Raw genomic sequence first — 19,485 nt, 5'->3', positions numbered from 1 at the left:
AAATAACATTGGGTCAATCTCATGTACAAGCAAAACATCTTACGGAAGCAGAACATGTCGTCAATAATATATCACTCAAAAAGCACTGTTACATGCAGACAGTATTTTCAGTTACAATTGTAGTTATTATTATTATGTTTGAATAACAGAATAATAATACTCCTCCTACAGCATTTTTTCTACTGTTTGAATGGGGAAATGGTTGGTTTTGGAGCACCAGCTCAGGAAAGTCTTATAGTGCTGTGCCACCCCACATACAGGTCAACATCGTCATTAGGAAGGGAATAAGTCACACCAATAGCAGTGGGAAGTCCTGGTGCTTCACAGGGAACCCAAAAGTCCCTGCACAATTGGCTACTCTTAAGGCAAATACATTATACAAGGTTTACCATAATTGTATTAAAACATCGATGTACCTTTTAAATAAATGTGAATATTACACTTTCATTGCTGACCAAGGATAAAGCCAGTGTTTAAACACATTCAGTTTTATTAATTGTAGCTGCACAACTGAAAGCTGATCTCATAGGGAAGCAAATAAGCATCAACCCGCTGAAGACTTATTGCATCCCAACCCACATGTGAAATAAAAAGATATAACAATGGATTGATTTCAGCATTTTAATAACCATGCTGAATGTAAACCAACACAAGTATGCAAACAGACCATTAACAAATAGAACTTTGTCTTGCCTTCAAAGTGTCCCTCTTGAATACTTTTGCCAGAGTTAGTCTTAATGCTATGTCAAATACAGTACATACAGAAGGGAATCCTATTAAGATTGTATTATTTAAGTTTTTTGTTGTTCCTGTGTCCAAAAAAAAAGAAAAAAAAAATCACACCACTGTTATTGCAGTACACGCAGACTTAGGCCAAAAGGTTATCCGTAAAGAAACCCTAATTCAGTGATACATATCCTGCACAGGTGGTGTAATATTTAATGGCTTGTGTGTCATGTTGAAGTTCCCAGAACAAATTTGAACACTTTAATTGGGCTGACTATATTTCTTCTACTTCCTTCACCAGCCTATGGCCACAGTCCTCTCTGTAATTAAAGGAAATAACTGGTAAATGAACCCATGTGTAAAATAAAAATAAAAAAGCTAGTTTATTACAGCTGCTCATGCCTTTTGCGCTACCCCCCTGTACTACAGTGACCTTCTCTCCAAGTGTATGTTGGCAGTTACCAGTACTAAGTATGATAGCGGCATCTCTCCTTCCTTCATTGCGCATAATCTTAGCAGGGATTAAAAACATAAATTAAACAATAAAAACAGGTTTGACTGAACTGCTCAAGTTTGAAACATCCTCCATTTATAAATTATATCTATCAATATATAATAGTGTAACATCCTGAACTATTCTGTACAAATCTGGTGCTGTACTGGTATGAAAAACAGACCCCTGGAATCTCTGTTGTATTTTTGTTCCGTCTATTGTATGTCACCTTCCTGTGGGGGCAGTGATCAATACAAATAAATATGCGCAAGGAAAGGGCAAAAGATAAAATAAAGAAGAAAATATGAGCCAAAGACTTGTAGAATAAATAAATGCATGATATACCACAGACTGGCGTCCCGTCCAGGGTGTGCCCAGCTGCGCGCCCTGTGCCTATTGGGGAGGGGGGGCTCCAGCTCACCGTGACCCTGTACTGGATGAAGCACTTATTGAATAAAGATGGATGGATGGATGACCTATAACAAACTGTTGTACTGGACAGAAACAGGTAGCCCATTCTCCATTATGCACATCTCCACATGAAAGGGGCTTGTGTTTTTTTTTTTTTTTTCCTTTCTTTCCCCAACTGGTTTTAAAAATTGTAATAACAAAAAAGCAAAATCACTCTTCTGCAATAGCTATGCATCCCACAGCAACCAAAAACTCAGTTTGTCTTTTATCCAGCTGTCAGCACTGAGCAGTGTGGGGCGAATATCTGTCGATTGTCATCTCTCTGTATTTATGGCTTACATCTTTGAGATATGAAAGGTGAGTCTGCTGAGGGGGAAAAGAGTCCGAAGATGAGCATGCATGCATTTCACCGAGATCTGCTTCGGAGGAAGTACAAAAATTAATAAATAAATAAAATAAAACAACAACAACAAGAGGAGAAAAGGGAGAAAAACGAGGCAGAGACAGAGATACCCAGAAAACAGTAGGAAAAATAATAAGATTCCATTAATAAGAAAATGTCAAGGTTTTATTGTGTATTCTGGCTCCAGCTGTAATGTCTGGACATAAGTAACAGCCTGGGAAATAGGTGAGTGGGGGAAACCAGGGGCCTGACTGCAGGTAGGCGATGTATCGGTTCTTTGGATCGAGAAAGCAACCTGTCAGTACATTGATGCGGAGAGTAAATATAAAATAAATAAAATAAAAAAGATGGTACTTTATTCTCTAAGGCATGCTGGTAACAACACACTGGACTGGGAAAACAAGACAACAGAGAAGAGAAGTGGAAGTCGGAAAATAAAATTTAAAAAAGTAAAACTGAACAAACCCCCACCCGCCCCCCCACCTAATAAAAAAAAAAAAATGTATTTACTGGCGTCGTGATGTGCGGCCATTCTAGCTTCCAAACATCATGCACAATAGAAGAGGAAAGTACCCACAGACTGCAGCGACTCAGTGAAGGAAAACACCTTGTCTGAGCAGAGGTTTGCATGGTTCTGCATGGCGGTTCGGTCTGTTTTGTTTTGCTTGTGTAAGATATTTGGATTCCGGTGAAGGAGGTTGAACAGAGAGCGAGAGCGAGTGAGAGAGAAAGAGAGAGGGTGAGAGGGTGAGAGAGAGAGAGAGAGAGAGTGTCAGAATGGCTTTGGGAGGACCACTGGGAGAGGGAGGGGATGGGGGGGGGGGGGGGGGATGTCAACCCTCACCCCCTTCCCCTCCCTTTCCCCCTTGCCCATCCTGAAGCCCTTAGCCAAAATTGTGCAGTGCCAGCCGGAACATGTCATTGGTGCACACCCAGGCGTCGTTGATATTCTTCAGGAGGAATACCTGATGGAATCCCATTATGGGGTCATCATCAGCCTAGATAGCAGAGAGAGAGAGAGAGAGAGAGAGAGAGAGAGAGAGAGGTGAGGGAGTGGGACACAGAGTGCAAATTGCTGACTTTGAAAACAAAGCGCAAACAGGAGTAATGGCACACTCTCACACAATTTCATGTTACTAGCTGGTCAGATTCAATGTGTCATCCAAAGGCATCATGTGTGTGAAAAAACAAAAAACAAACTATTTAGCAAACAGGTTCCAGGTGCATAAAGTGAGACTAAAACAACATTAAAACCAGGCTCGCGGACATCACTTTAGCAAGAGTGGAGAACACTGTGCAGATGATGTGTCCTTGCTCACACTGGAGAGGGGAGGGACAGCTGGGGAGCTCGGCCTTGGCATTTGAAGTGATTACATAGAAACATAATGTGACCAGTTACTGGCCATCATCCAAAACCAGCTGAAACCCCCCCCATACACTGTTCGAATTCATCCAGTGCAAGGCTGAAATTAATACTGAACTGCAACACTGAAACTGGGGTACCAAGAACTGAAGAACCCAGGAACAGATCTGCCATTTGGACAGGTAAGCCATGCTGTCTGTCTCTCTTTTCTAAAGGGCGACACAACAGGTCCTACTACGCTAAGTCAGACCAGCTAAACCCCCACGCCACCCCTCCAGAAAAAAACAAAACCCACACAACATGTTGCTCTGACTTATACTGTGTTTCTGGATTTGAGTTTCTGAGTACAGCTGCCAGTTTATGCACAGTCCACTCCACTGTGAGCAGCAGAGCACCTGGAGCAGAGTGCTTGGCGGTCAGCTGACATCCCCCCAGCAAAGAAAGAGCAGCTTCTGAAGGAGCTGGCACAGATGCCCAAGACGTGAACCGACTCTGCGGCTTAAAAAAGGCTCAGAGAGGCCAACAGACATCAGAGCATAGCATCTGGACCTAACCATGTACTGCTGAGGATCTGGAAGCCAGGGCTGTGCTTGTCGATAAGCCCAAACCTTCCCATTACAGCTCCACATTCCACTCAAACATGTTTTCAGCCGAGGCTCATGTCACCCTTACACCACGAGCAGGAGCCATTCATCCTCAGCTGTGGTGGACATGACACACAATGCCAAGCCCCTCCAGCTCTGAAAGGAGTCACACTCTACATGTTAGCTAGCCAAGGCCACATGCCACAATGGAGGGAGTCTGTAACATTGAGCCTGCCACTGCTGGGGGGGGGGGGCGCTGGCTTCACTGAGGCAAATGAGCTGCACGAAACACAACTTTAAAAATAAATATAATAAATCACTCAAAGTACTCAAAGCCACATTGCAAATCAAAATAAATGACGTACCAGTCTGAATTAATAAACGGAATGCAAGAATAACTATCTGTGGGTCCCTCCTGTTCAGTGACCATCTTGTTTTCAGAGACTTATTAGATTTAATCAGACATCAGGAAGGAGGACCCTCCTCCACAGTTGGGTGAAGGATGGTGCGGGCCGAGTCCAAAGCAGCTGAGGTCAAAGATCGGCAGCCTGGTGAGTTAATGTTAAAAACCAGAGCAGGTTGCGTGCATGCTTGGAGCTATGAACAGAAAAATCTGTTTACAAAAAGAAGACTGTCTGACTGAAATCAATTAGAGAAGCATTCTGCTTTCTTGTCTTTTATTTATTTATATATTTTTTTTACATTACAGCTGTATCGATTTAGTTCACACAGTGTGCAAGTTCTCACACTGACTGGCAGGGCACGGGGGGGGGCTGTCTGACAGAGGGAGGAGAACATTTAGATTTTGTAGATGGCTTGCCTGATGACCTCATTGGTACACACCCCAGCATCTCTATATCTTCTCAACAGAAAGTGCTGCTGGAGGCCTAGCACCCAGGTAACGTCTGTCTGAGCACAGTGAAGGCAAGAGACAAGTCACACGCATCTCTCTGTGCTAAAAAACAAAACTTGCGAATACATGCATACTCAACTGCTCCTAGTCTATCCATTGAGTTAAATACAACTAGAAGCCCTAGGGAGTGGCGTTCGTTTTTTCACTGACAGCAAAAGGCCCTACAGGACCCCCCCAGGAAGATCCCACTGCCACAAACACACTGTCTCCCCCTCACAGAGCCATCAGATGAAAACTCCAGCCTGGGAACGCAAACCCTTAATGCGTAACCAGTCACACAGCACTGCGCACTGGTCCGATTACGGGTGATATACAAACGATATTACGAAAGAAGAAAGCTGTGTAACTTCAATAAAATAAATATATCTGTTTACATTGAGTTCTCCATTTAGTTCTGCTCGACGGAAGCTGGCCCTGTTATGGATCAGGCTGGAGGTCGGACTGCTGTGCTGTGGATACTGCGCTGTCGGGGTTGCAGTTCAGATTTCATATATAAACCTCAGAAATGCACTTAAGCCTCAAGAACCTGCCTGTAATAAGACATTCATGACTACAAGGGAACTTACTTTTAGTTGTCCTACTACCATACTCAATATACAGCTGTCTGGAGTGGGTTGGTGGTCTTGTGCTGTTATGCTGTGAGCAATTTTTTGAAAGGGAAGGCTCTGCAAACAAACAAACAAAGGATCAGATCAGTGACACCATGAGGAGGAACTCTGGTTCAGTATTTGAGAGACAGTGGTCAGTGGTGACACGCTGCTCCACACGGCCATACTGTCTTTAACATGATAAATAATAGTAATAAATGTAGATATATATGTGGTATTATTATTCATAAAAAAAATAAAGCTCCTCTAAACAGACAGGAAGTCGGTGGGAATTCTCCAATCTGTCCATGGAGGAACTAGGCGTTGTCCTCACAACAGAGGATCGGCAGGGGAGTGACAGAAAGGGCTCACCTTGATGAAATGGGGGTGAGCACTATCTTTTAAAAAAGTATTTGAAGAACACTGCAGATGCAATGGACTGATTCTCTGGACTCTGAGCCTGATTCAGATACAGATACAGCACCCCCCCAACCCTCCACATACCACAAGCGACCCTTTCCCCCCCACACACTTACAGACAGTTTCTCAACAATAGCTGCTTTTCCTTGGAATTGCTGTCCTTCCCAGGTAAGGCATGATGCGTCAATCTGAAAGAGATGGAGAACAAGGGGGTTGAATGTGGTGCAGCATGGTGCACAGAGAAGCAGGACACACTCAAAACAGCAGAGTCGTGTGCACCCTGACAGAGGGAGAGAGGGGGGAGAGAGAGAGTTAAGGAAAACCACACAGTGTATGCCACTGTACTGCCCCCATGTGCCAGGCAGTTGGCTAACAATGTCTAGATTGTCCATAAAGAAAAAAGGGAATAAGGACTTCACTGGTGGAAAGAAAAAAGAAAATACAACACTAAAGTCTGATGCAAAGATGCGTCACAGAATGAATAGTAATGAATGCTTTATCTGGGTTCCTACATTAAGCAAAAAAGGTAAGAGGGGTCCACCAGCAATTCTGTACATTATTTTTTATGAAGACATTACTGACTTTTTTTTTTTTTCTTCCTCCAGTTACATGAACTTCAGATGTTCTGATGAAAAGCACTTTTGTGAAATTTGCATTTTTATTTGATTTTCAAATTCAAAACAATTTCTTGGGAATGTGCATCAGCAGAATGCCTTGCGCTGGATTAATACCTATCTGCACTGTGCTAAATTTGTTTTTTTTAAATTTTGACAGACTAGGATAAGGGTGCAAACATGAATGTGAAAGCGAATGGTGCAACGCGCCCCACCCCCCTCCCCCAGGCCTTTGTGAGAGGCTCTAATAAAACGAGTGTTTTATTCATACAAACACAAGAAAAGCTAATGCACTACTCCACTGTTTCAGACAGCATATTCTACCTGTAACAAGAGACAAAAAAAAGTCTATGAATTAGGAAACAAAAAAAATAAATACAAACATACGTATATATATATATATATATACACACTTTGAGGATAAGCAAATCAAGATATTTGCATTCCGTACTGCCAGAATTTTTTCCCCAATTGAAATGCAGTCTTCAGTCATTCTGCTTCAGGAGCTGTGCAGATTCACACTGTATGGGAAAGTGCAGTCCTTGGAAACAGAATGCACACAGAGCACTTTCTTCCTTGAGGACACTCAGAGACACACTTAAGAGCTGGGCCAACAGCTCATACCATATGGACGCCAATATGCCCAACACCAGCTATAAGACCAACCAAGCGCACAGAGATGCATGGCGAGAAACAGAGGCAGGCTAAGTTTGCTCTGAATGCCTCACATCTGGAGTAAGCTGGTGCCATTTGCTGGTCCGACAACCATGAATAAGCCAACAGGAAAGAAGACATTCATCTCGCAACTTTCATAATCAGTATATGTTTCTCTCTGCAACTCTAAAGATACTGCCCCTCTTACAATAGCATCAGCAAGCAGAAGTTATTTAACAGTGATGATTAATTTACAGGCGGTGATGGTCTTTTCAATGCAGGGTATATGAAGCAGGCTCATTGTGTACATGAGTATGTCACAGTAATATAACCCCTCTGTGAAATCAGTAGAGTGTATAAAACTCCCGAAATTGGGAGACCCGTCGTTTGGTGTAGCGCATTTATCATTTCCTTTACTTGGTGGAGATGTGGGGAGCTGAGCGCTCAGAGGAGCACCCGTGTTGGCACGATTCGAATCGAGTAGGTGGCTCTGACCTGCACACGTTACATATATGTTTGCCATCTTGCAGGGGAGACAGGATGATAATAACCACATACAAGATGGTCGATACCACTGAAATACGTCAAAATAAATTACAGCTGAATGCCAGTAGAGACTTTCATTGCCCTGACTTTTTTATTTACATAAAAAATCTTCTAATAATCCTTTAGTGAGCAAAGTTTTTGGACCATTCCCCAAGACATAATTACTCCTTAAACGAAACTTATGGATTAAATTCCAATACTTCTCTGTAAAATTTTGTTCTGATACATATTATTTAAATAAAATTGATGTATTTTCCAAAGTTAAAGCCAAGACTGATCACACGTGGCTTTGTGAGTTTCTGTCAAAGTTATCAGAAGCAATCTCTAAAACACTGTGGGGTCGTTTTTGGTTGTTGGTGCTGTTGGTTAGTGTTATCACTGTTGTTTCAGTTGTGAATGAAAAGCCAGGGGACAGTGGATTGTATAATGGCAAGGGTGCTGCAACTCACGTATATTGCTCCTAGTTGGGTCCTGTCTGTGTCAAACAATTGATAATAGTGCTGCACATAGCTGGATCCTATCTGCTCCCAGATTGGCTTGTCACCCATTCTGAATCACCCAGCAACAGGCACTGCAGAGAGACAAAAAACAGAGAGTTAATGCAACATCAACAGCAACCGCTGCAGTGTGGGAGACACCTCCTGGTTACTGGAAACAGGTTCTTGAAGCAAAGATTGTGGTTAAATGTGGGTCTTCTCCCTTTTAAACCTTAATCGCTCCACTTCCGACAGACATTCCTAGGGACATTCTATTTAGGGAATTGTGAGCATTCTGGATATAATGTGATTATATGCAAGCCATTTTGCTGAAGGTATGTAGTACATACGTTAAGTAAAAATAGCTTGAAGTCCTCTCTGGGGGGGTTTGTTTCTATTTAAACGGCAGGCGGGCTTCTTCTCATCAGTCACAGTGCATAGACGCCACAAATACATAACACTAGTATATTTTCAAACCACTAAAATAAATGCATACAATTCCCCCCATCACACTCAGTCAGGGGTTGGGGGGGGAACCCCAGAAAAATATTAAAAGAACATGTTGCATAGATCTTCTCTCCATACTGTATAACACCGTGTAACAATTTCTGTTGTTGTTGTTGTTCCTGGGTAGTAAGTGTTCCTAATTACTTATGCCTCAAAAGTATAGAAAAAATGTCTATGCCCCACAAACTTTGCTTTTGTGACAAGGACAGTGATATTTTGAAATGTAATTATTGCTGTATAATCATAAGTCTCGAAAAACTACTCACTTCTTAATCTTTTGTAGTCATTTTTGTATTACTTTAGTATAAATACATGTTAATTTGGATTCATGTTGTTTTTTCTGACTTTATGTGAACGAAAAGACACACATTCGCCCGTTTTCTCATTGGAAATAGTTACATTTAAAAATATCACTGTCCGGGTCACAAAAGCAAGGTTGTGGGGAATAATAGCCATTTTCTCTACTTTTGAGGCAAAAGTTGTGTTACATAGTGTAATCAGAAAGCAGATCTGTTCTTCTCATTTAAAGAACAGTCTGTACCGGTGACCTGTACCTTCTGGGAGATGAATCTTACTAGCAGACAGTCTCACATTTGGTATTCTACTGAAAAAACAAGAAACAAATCCAACCCACCCACACCAACACTGAAGAAAATGCTCAATATTTTGTGGTTTCTCCCCAAGTGGGATAACAGGCAAGTCTGAAGCATCAGCGGCCATACTGAATGTAACTCACTGCATGCCAATTATCAGCCCAGAGGAGAGCGGAAGTTTGCAGCAGATGACAGATTGATACCACAGGACAATCACAGTTAAAGCAAATAACAAATGATTACCATTTTGACTATTTCCGAAAATAGGCAACAGGCAGCGTTACCCATAGTGAGGTCGAAGCACTTTTAAAAGTCACTAAAGGAACGTCCAAGTTGTACACAACCAATCTGAAGCAACTTGCCTTTGCATATGAATGGATACTGAGATTGTATGAGACAGACCTTATTTGAATATCTGAAGACACATTCTGGACAAAATCAACACACATCTCTGTCTTAACTGTTTAAATATGGGAGTGTTCAGTCTGGGTTGTTTTTAACTTCCAGACTTGTACTTGCAAAGCCGTGTTTTTATTAACCGTTCGAAAATAGGTGATGAAATCAGAAATTAATCAATAAATAAACAAACAAACAAATAAATAATGAAGCAATATGAAAGACGGGGTTGCTTAAGGGGAGGTCGGAATGGGGCCTTGCCAGCTGCTGCTTCTCCCCCTGCCGAACAGGCACACGTGACGCTGTGGAGCTGAGGAGGGCAGTCCTTCACGCCCCCCAACCAACATTCCAAGCGGGTCTGCTGGCTGAAACAGCTACAGTAATGACCCCCCAATCTGAACCCAGTGACACATGTAATTAGCTCCAGCAGAGAGTGAAGCATGCTCCCCTGTATCCCCTGATGCTCGGCCCTGTACTGCCGAGGGTTAATCTGAGAATTCAAATCTAGGGTATTCCACAGTCTTAATTCCACAAGGTAGCCAGCTGTTTGACCGGCAGTCTGAACAAAAGCAATTAACCTCAGCCTTTTTCATCGTTCGTGTCCCTGCTTTTTCAGCATGAAGACAGAGAGAGACCAGGACTGATTCAAACTGATTTTCAAACATTTTGGGACCGATATATTTAGTCTAACAAAAAACAGTTTGTTAAAATTCTACCTTCAGTATTCACTTCATAATGGTTATTGCAGTTACACCTGCATCTGTTATTTTATCTTTAACACACAATTCGTGTAATTGATTGCTTGCTGTTCACTGTGGAATCTGTGCAGTGTGGGCAGGTGTGTGATTGAGACGGTCACTAGAACAAAATGAACGTAGTTTCTGATGACTGGCGGAAACTCCTCTGGAACTCCAGTGTTCCCACGGGACCCGAAAGAGAGACAGGTTTAACACTTCTGAAGAGCACCTGATCTCCCTGCTGTCACCCACATGACACCAAACAAGGGGGTCATCTTCAGTCTCTTTCGACTTTTACATAGGCAAGCAAATGAAAGACAGGCTGCAGTTTACGCAATGACAGCGGTTTATCACAGTTCAGTTCAACTGGCTGTCTGAAAACAGGATTTGAACAAGGCTCAGGCTCTGACTAGCGTGTCCACACAGCGCTCTCTCCTAGGGGTGTGTGCAGCAATTACACCAGTCACACTCACTGCTATGTGGCTGCAGGAAAGGGGGGGCATGCCAGACAGAGTGAGCTGGCTAGGCGTGGAGAGGGGACTTTGCAGAGTCAGTTATTTTGAACATGTGAAAAGGGAAAAAAAAAAAAAACACACATAGCTATAGGGAGTGGTGGGAGCTTCCCAACACTTCAACAGCCTCCCAGTGCAGTAGCATAGTTGTTGCACACTATGGCACACAATGGAGGGAGATGTTACGATTGGTCTTCTCTGCTGCAATAAAAAACAATCAGCATTCATGATGGACAATTTTCTCTCCCCCATCCCCAGCATCCCAAATAGGTATCACTCTTAAGAAAGTCAAATGGCTCATCTGACAGGTATTTCGCAGGTGTGCATGAAGAAGAAAGTCATTGGGGTCCATGAACTCCTAAAAACAGATTTTTTTAAAAATTATTATTGATTTCATTTAAAGCATAATCAGCATTTTGTTGTGGAGGTTTTTTTTCCAGGCAGGAGGAGAATAAATGTTTTTGTATGCTTACATTTCCTTTGTGGGGAGATGCATTTCTGATTTAACACAAGTGTCAAAGCTTGTTCCTGTGTGGCTTGTGACAACAGTCCAAACATGCACACACACACTTTTAAAACTTAGTTAAGCTCTTAAATGAATCTTATTACAACTAACTTTGAAATCTGTCGCTTGAACTCCAGACGTGGGACTGCAGCATAACACAGTGCCCTTCTCTTCTACAGGACAGGCCCCTAACCTGCAAGAACCCATTGGCCCATTCTCCAACCAGCAGAGAGGTGTTGTGGGAAATTGGCCTTGAGAGAAAGGAAATAGGGAGAACACCACCAGTTTGGCATCACTAAAACAGCAGCCAGGGCTGATATGGGAGGCTAATGCCCACGCCGGGCAATGAGCACAGAGCCAGAAGGAGAAACCAGGAGCAATGTTCTCTCCTCGGATTTCACATTTTGCATGAAGAGCAAAACCTTTCGTTTAGTTTCGCAGAGTCCCGGCTGTAGTAAGACTCAAAGAAACCATCTTCTGTCAAGGCTACCACCTCAGCACTGCCGTCCACACCGTGTCACTTCAGATCTGTGTCTTGTCTCAGATGTTTTTTTCCCCCCCGGAGAACAAATTCATGTGCTGCAGTTGAAAGTTAAGTTATTTTCAAAGTAGAAATGCAGCAACACATCAGACTGCGTTAGAACTTAAGTTTCAAAACAGCTGAGTGAGACCAGGAGTCCCATCGCCTGGCATATTACAAGAAATATTGCATCCGTGTTGTGCAGAAGCATGTCCCGATGGACAGACGTCGGCGATTATTGATCTCTAACCGGTACAGCCGTCCATTCACCTCTATGGATCTGCCGGGACATACCTAACCCGACCTTGTCTATGATTATTTTCGGGTTTCTGTATTATGAGCCCTTAATACACACACACACACAAGTGCCTTTGAGATTGAAGCACACGCTACATGGAAAGAGCAGCATCGCTCATGCTAAAACGTAGAGTAACGCATGCACTGTAATGGGTGTGTACTGCACTACTACAACTAGTTCGAGCAAGATCTACTGACTGGGTGCGTGACGTCCAACGCAGTCCGCCGCTGGAAACCTGTCACTTTGCCCCCGGTGTCTCCGCCTTATTGAACCAGGTTCCCACCGTACCAACATACTGTGTTAAAAGAGGGGGGGACATGGAGACATGGAGAATGTCCTGCTCCAGCTACGTTAAGACACAGCCTTCATAATACTAGCATATCAATCACTCGCTTCTTTTACGGGATAATAATGATTATACTGGAAAAACAGGGAAGAGAAATGAAAAGTCGAATGAACGAGATTTGCCGGGGAAGATGAAGACATTTCAACCCCAGCAAACACGTGCAATGGCATGCATTGCTTACTAAAAATACCCCCGTCCGTGCGGGCTCCCGGAGTGCACTGTACCACCGCGGGGCCCTCGGACGAGTGTAAAGTCCCTCTCACAACATAGGCGTGTCTAAGCACTTCTGCCGAAGCACTGCCTGACAAAAAAACACATCTGAAACACTCTCCGTGGAAAACAACAGGGCCACCCAGGCTCAGAGATTCATGTTCCGGCCTCTCGGCTATTGCATTTTTAATAAGAGCCCCGCAATGTCTTATATGAGTTACTGACAACAACTTACCGAGCACCCACTCCAGTTACCCCTGTATCCCAGTTATGGCGATCACCAAGCGCGGCTGAGTCGGTCCGCCTCCCTGTCGGCGCATGCTCAGACCGTGCTGCTACTCCTGCTGCACGCCGGGAAGTGTAGTTTTGGGTCGGCGTGGAGCACAAGGCCTGGGATTGTGCATTGTTTATGTATTTTCATTTAGCACACTCGGCCGAGTTGCCCAGGACTGCAAGGCCCAGAAGTCTTGGGGAAACACGTGTTCGTGCCAATTTGTTTGTGTGTACCCCTTTAAGAGTTCTCCCGGGATTAGGGGATAAGGTTTTAAGACAAAGCAAATGAACAAAAGGTGAGAGAAGCAGACATAGATGAGAAGAAACAGGTGTTTATCCTGGAGCGTAGGGACATGTGATCTTTTCTGAGGGCCTGTGCTCTGCAAGAAGACTGGGATTCATATTGCACAGAGTAGTCCAATTAGAGTGCATTTGTTTAATCTGAAGAATCTTCCATTTATTTATTTATTTATTTATTTATTTATTTATTCATGTATTATCCTGGAATCTCCAGGAATTGCAGAATAATAGAGGTCTGTCTATTGAAAAGTGATTTACATTGACTTAATTTGTAGGTGTTTACAATTTAGATTTATGATTAACTTGCCTCCCCCTGACAAATTAATTGCTGTCATAAGGGTTGGGCTAGAGCTAGGGGTAGCTGGTTGGGGTTGGCTTCCATTGTGTTTGGGTCTGTATTTACCCTGGTTTTCTGGGTTACACGATGGATTCAACAGCAGATTGTGGTGTGGGTTAAGGATGGGGTTCAGGCTATTGTTTGGGCTAACAATGGGTAGGCATCTTAATAACCCTCCTCCCACTTCAGGCAGAGTATACTAAACCCACTCACTCTTACAGGTACCAGAAGAATGTTTCTGAGTAAAATTGTGACTAGTTAATGTTGCTTTTACACTAGAACTTCATTTTCAGGGTTCAGACTAGGGCTGGGGTTTCGGGTAGGGTTAGGGTTACCTTGAGATTGGGTTCGATGGGGAAAGCAGAGGGACTTCCAACACCTTGACATATGCAGGATTTTATGGCTTTTTACAAACTGTTCTTCTTTTTAAGCTGGATACTCACTTCTGAGATTTTTTTTTATGTATGCAAAATAACACTAATTTCTGTAAGTGGTGTTTAAATTGGCATATGACTGACAGTCAGAGGAGAATTCTGGGTAACTGCTTAATACAGTTGACTGTTACTCCCCATAATCTTCCTGCTCTTTGAAGGAAATCATCACATTAATACAGCAATGAAAGAATGTGGTTTAGTCTGTGTAAATGTACACAACTCATGTCCTGTCCCAACCTGACAAGGAAAAATGGATCAGGAAATGACAGTTAAATGCAGCATTTGGGAAAATCGAATGACTGGTGGATATATTCCAGAAATAAGCATTTATTTTTTAAATATAGATCAAATAATGCATGCAAATGTCACTCCTGAGTTTTCCCAAAAGGAGTTATACTTAGAGAATTAATCTGTATCGACCTGTTCCTCATTTCCTTCTTCTAGAATCTAGAGGATATTGCAATAGGTCTTTGCATGTGTCTTGTGAGCTCAGGGCTAGTGGGGGGCATAAAAAAGTCTAAGAGAAACCAAGGAATGTTATAACATTACATATCAGCAACACTTTCCAAAAGGAGTAGTCGATGGCTGCTGGGTTGAAGCAAGAAGCTTCTGGCAAATATATAGCTTCCATCGAGTCCTGCATTTGGAATTAGAACTTGGCGGCTGGGTTGAAGTTTTGATTTCAGTTCAGGCCCAGGAAACCTGAGAATGTGCTCACCATGGAAAACATGCCATGTCATAAAAGCTCATTGAAAATTGACTTGACTAATCAAAATAAAGGAATTAGGTTGATCCAAACCACACAGACCTTTCTTTAAAATCTGATTTCAACTACTAACATTGAATCAGTCAGTTCAACCCCCAGCTACACACAATAACTTTTGTATTTTATCACATTTATAGGTCAACGATTTCAAACAAACTTCTTTTGACCATCACATGCTCTGCCATTGCACTTTTATTTTAAAACTTTAATCATTCTTTTTCCAAGATGCTATTTTTTTTTTAGAAGTTTCAATGCCGAAGCAAGCGATTTTAGACACTTTGCTCCAGATCTAATTAGGGCTGTTGTGGATAGACTGCCCCCTGCTGGTTACAAATAAGATATAAGACGCAGGGAATCTTGGAAAAGGAGGTTGACACAAAGAATCAAACACTGCCAAAACAAAGGCATTTTTTATTGAGAAAAAAAAGTTTATTGGCCTCAACAAAAAACAATTATTTAGTTATTTAATTATTTTGCCAGTTACAGCTCAGTACAGTTCATATTTGTTCCCTGTTTTTTTGTTGTTGTTGTTGTGTTTTTTAAGAATGTGAAATCTGCAGACTTTTCCATTTTGGGCTCAAGTTCCTTCGTGGCTCGGGTGTGACTGTGCTATTGAGCTGCTGCCTTGTCTCAGTCCTGCCCAGTGGGACATCAGAGAGGTCCCGCTCCCCAACAGTGCTTGAGCTCCACTGTCCTTGTGTCCAGCATCAGGGGAGGAAGCTGGTCTTCAGACTGCTGCCATGCACAGCAATGGTCTCTGCATGTCCAATTAATCTGTTTTCATCTTTGAATAAATTCTCACATTATTGGTAATCACATCATTATGTCCAAACTTTATTCTAAACAGATTAGTAAAAAAAGAAAATGTTTACATCACCCCACCAACCTCCCCTTTCCTCCTACCAGGCCAGCACCCTTATCCAACGTTCACCCAATACTGTATAACTGGACCAGCTGCACTGCAGAGGGTGAATGTTGTTTTTAATTTGCTGTGCCTCCAAAACAAGTGACTGTGTAGGAACACCTCAGGGCATTGTGCAACAGCGGAGGGAACAAACCTTAAGGCACTATGAGTTTACTGGCACAGCACGTCTCATCGCTTGGGTCACTGAGGTCTAGAAGCTGCTAGCCGCTACAATCCATCCCAGGTTGCACGACCACATTACAACAAAATGGCCCTATTGCTGGAGACTCTCAGCCCAGCCCCGTCTTCCCAGGCTGCTGGAGGGTACTGAAGGTGGATTAAATTCCACTTAGAATGATCTAAATCAGGGAAGATTGGGAAAAGCCTCTGGGTAGATTTTACATCCGGCTGTGAATCTGATTCAGTAACTGCATCTGGGCTTACAATCCATCAACCTTACTGCTAAAGCCAGGGAGAGCGGTTTCTTAAGCCACCTCTCAATACAGTATAAGCACCCTGGCAATACAATGAATGCACAGTACACTTACTGTTGTCAAACAACTATACATACCTACATAAAGCATAAATAAGCTTTAATTATATGAACAAATGTACATTGTTTGATTTATTTACTGTTTATTGTGCATGTTGGTTTATCTGCAGATTTCTTTCAAAGGACACATTAAAATATTCCAAAGGACACCCAGTCTAGACAACACTGTCTTTCACCATTATTCACATTGGGCCTAATCAAGGAAGAGCAAACTAAAAGAGCAAACAAAGGTAATGATGTTTTAACACAATGTCACAAACCCAGAAACTGTATATTTCAAAAAAATCATACAGATAACACTGAATTCCTAATGAAAAGCAAACACATTTATGATGTAAGATGAGTGTGTCTCTGCCGCGTGTACAATGTGAGGTTTGCCACCACACTACAGGCTGATCATAAAGTCTGGTCCCTTTTTATTTCCCTTAGAAACAAGCACTCTGTGCTTGGAAATTAACACCACTGATTTCTGATTAAAGCTTTAAAAAAGGATGACAATGCATTACCTTCTTTTCAGCTGCACATTTCTATGTCCAACAAAACCAGGGTGAGTCTAGAGTCTAGCAAAAGCCTTCAGACTCACATCACCCCCAAGGACACACCACTCTTAAAATGCAAGCAGACATGTTGATAGTGATTCCACCGGAATTATAACTCACAAGTTGTATATTTATAAAGAAGGAAAAAAAAAAAAAACTCTTCTACCTGCGAAGATTTAAACTGAAAAATCAAAGGCATGTCACTCTGCACACCGGTGACTCGCTCACCAAGCCCAGTCAGTTTGGTATATGTGCACATTCACTCCTTAGGATGCAAAGAAATAAAGAAAGACCAGCTTTACAAATCACCTGATTTTGACCCATCCGACCATGTTCTGCAGGATTAAACATCTCTCATGGTCTAACGCAAGGAGACCGAAATGTTCAGCCTAAAGTTTTGTTTTCTGTACTTGTTGCCCTACTGAGACACAAGCATGCACTCCGGAGGCACCTGCCCAGGTACCATCTCCACCCTGCACCACCTGCAGGACAGATCCCAGCCCCTGTTGGAGCCGGTGTCTGTGCACATTACAGCCCCAGCTATGTTTCTTCCATTGGCAATTAAAGTTCAGGGTTTTGCTCTGCTGAAGCCAATCACAGGTTTTCTCTCCCCCATTAATCAAGCTCCCTAAAGCACATAGGCAAATCTTTCAGCTTTTGGCCAAACTCAACTGTTCCTTCACAATTACTAACCTCCCCACAAAAGCATCAAACACAATACTAAACAACAGGATTTAGTACAGACATCTTTCGGTAGGTGTTGTTTCAGAACTTTGGGTTTTATTAAAAAAAAAAAAATCCTGATTTCAGTGAAATTCATAATGCAATTAAGAACACACATTTCGGATCAAAACAACACTGCTCACAGCTTTACCATGACAGGAAACGCCACACATGAACGCAAACATGACGACTAAATGAATGGGCCACAGACTGACAGTATGTACTGAAATGTAGGAGATCACAATTGATCTGACTCGGTCTTTGGATTCCTATTGCCTCAACAACTACACGCCGGGCAGACTATTTCGTTATTGCATCGTGGTATGCAAAACCAATAATACAAATAATACACATTTCCGAGAAGCATTTACATCCTTCAACACAGACGTGTGCATGGATGTGCACTAAATGTGTCGTGGCAAAGCGGACTCTTGCAGGCAATCAAAATGCAGATTCATTGGGTTTCGTGGTTGCCCAGTCTCCATCGACAGTTTGTCTTTCACCGGCTCATACGGGTACAACCTAGACCAAGAGAAAAGCCGCCAAGAAGGGGAGAAATAAGAGCATCCATTGCTCTGCTGCGGGCAGGTTTGTGCACAAGAATGCAACCAAACGCTGTTACCGTCATGGCTATTTTATCATGTAACAAGTTACACCTAGTTAGCATTAGTAAAGACGTTTAAAAAAGAAATCAATTGTTGCAAAGTTCGTTTTAAACTATGATACACGTTTTTATCCATTTGTACAAAAGCTTCACTTTTTTGGAGGAGGGCTGGTATCCTTTATAAAAGGTTTTTCTTCTCAACGTCCCATCTCGACTGATCTTACTCCTGTCTGCTTCGCGGTTCTGTCCTCCGGGGTCAGAGCTACATGCCGTGCTTCTTGCGTATCACCGAGCTGGACAGCATCCTGTCTCTGTCTCTGACTTCTTCTCTCAGCTTCGCCTCGGTCACTTTCAGCTGCCGGATGGTGGACTTCATCTCCTTCATCTTGACCTCCATCAGCGCGATGATGTCCCTCTGCTCGTTGAGCTTCTTCAGCAGCTCCGCCGACGTGGTGCCGGAGGAGAGCGAGTACGAGTGGTCGGACGCGCCGAGGGAGACGAGGTCGATCTTGGACAGCGGCAGCGGCTGCGGGACGGTGGCCGAGCTGGTGGCCCCTGCCGTGTGCTGCTCGGGTCCGGGGAGCGCTGGGGAGCCGGACGCGGCGATGGGCAAGCAAGAGCCGTCGGGCTGCACGGTCAGGTCGATGGGCTTCACGTCCAGGGCGCCGGGCTCTTTCCGCGCCCCGTTCCCGGCGTCTTCTGCGTTGCCGCCCGCGTCCTCCGGGGCCACTCCGGCCGGGGGGCACACGGTAGTCGCATCGACGGTGGCAGCAACAGGAGCGACGGCTGAGGGGTAAACAGCGGAGACTTTCTTGTTCCTCCCTCGCCGGGTCTTCCTCTCGTTGACGCCCCGCAGCGGGAACAGGGTGGGCACCCGAATGCTGTACGTCTTCCTGCCGCCGGGGAAGTGGATGCTGCAGACCCGGTGGCCGGTGGTGGGCTGGAAGGTGCTGAAGCAGCCGCTCACCCCGGCCCGGGAGATGTTCTTCAGCCAAATCTCTCTCTGTACGGGATCCTTGGGAAAGGTGTAGAATCTCAGCTCCCGGTCCCGGTGCGAGTTGTTGTAGCAGCCAGGGACGCAGCAGGTGAACCCGGGCATGCTTACTGGGAGACCTCGGCGCTATTTTTATATTGCGGGGAAAGTTTTGTCTTTGATTTGAGTTTTGTTTTGCTCCTCCGCGCGTTGTTATCGAGCCCAGCAGCTCCACAGCGGAACTACAGATCCCACAATGCTAACT

At 43.6% G+C, this 19,485-nt stretch overlaps 2 protein-coding genes across 3 annotated transcripts; both read right to left on the bottom strand.

The window, feature by feature from the left end:
- Window positions 1–607: 607 nt before the first annotated feature.
- On the bottom strand, window positions 608–13,150 carry nutf2 (nuclear transport factor 2). Of its 2 annotated transcripts, XR_010819995.1 has the most exons (6): window positions 13,050–13,150; window positions 8,164–8,285; window positions 6,017–6,088; window positions 5,460–5,558; window positions 1,565–3,031; window positions 608–1,046 (listed from the first exon to the last, which is right to left on the bottom strand). XR_010819995.1 is itself a non-coding variant. In XM_066713562.1 (5 exons), the coding sequence occupies exons 2-5, from the start codon at window positions 8,260–8,262 to the stop codon at window positions 2,918–2,920; spliced, it is 384 nt and encodes a 127-aa protein (XP_066569659.1). In that variant the 5' UTR covers window positions 8,263–8,285; window positions 13,050–13,150; the 3' UTR covers window positions 608–2,917. The 2 variants fall into 2 exon arrangements, 1 of the variants encoding a protein (XP_066569659.1); XM_066713562.1 differs by having other exon boundaries at window positions 608–3,031.
- Window positions 13,151–15,312: 2,162 nt separating this feature from the next.
- On the bottom strand, window positions 15,313–19,485 carry thap11 (THAP domain containing 11). Its single transcript, XM_066713561.1, has one exon. The coding sequence runs from the start codon at window positions 19,344–19,346 to the stop codon at window positions 18,510–18,512; it is 837 nt and encodes a 278-aa protein (XP_066569658.1). The 5' UTR covers window positions 19,347–19,485; the 3' UTR covers window positions 15,313–18,509.

The sequence above is a fragment of the Amia ocellicauda genome, chromosome 9, assembly GCF_036373705.1.
Source record: "Amia ocellicauda isolate fAmiCal2 chromosome 9, fAmiCal2.hap1, whole genome shotgun sequence".
NCBI lineage: Eukaryota > Metazoa > Chordata > Actinopteri > Amiiformes > Amiidae > Amia > Amia ocellicauda.
This window is presented reverse-complemented; position numbering and strand designations above follow the sequence as displayed.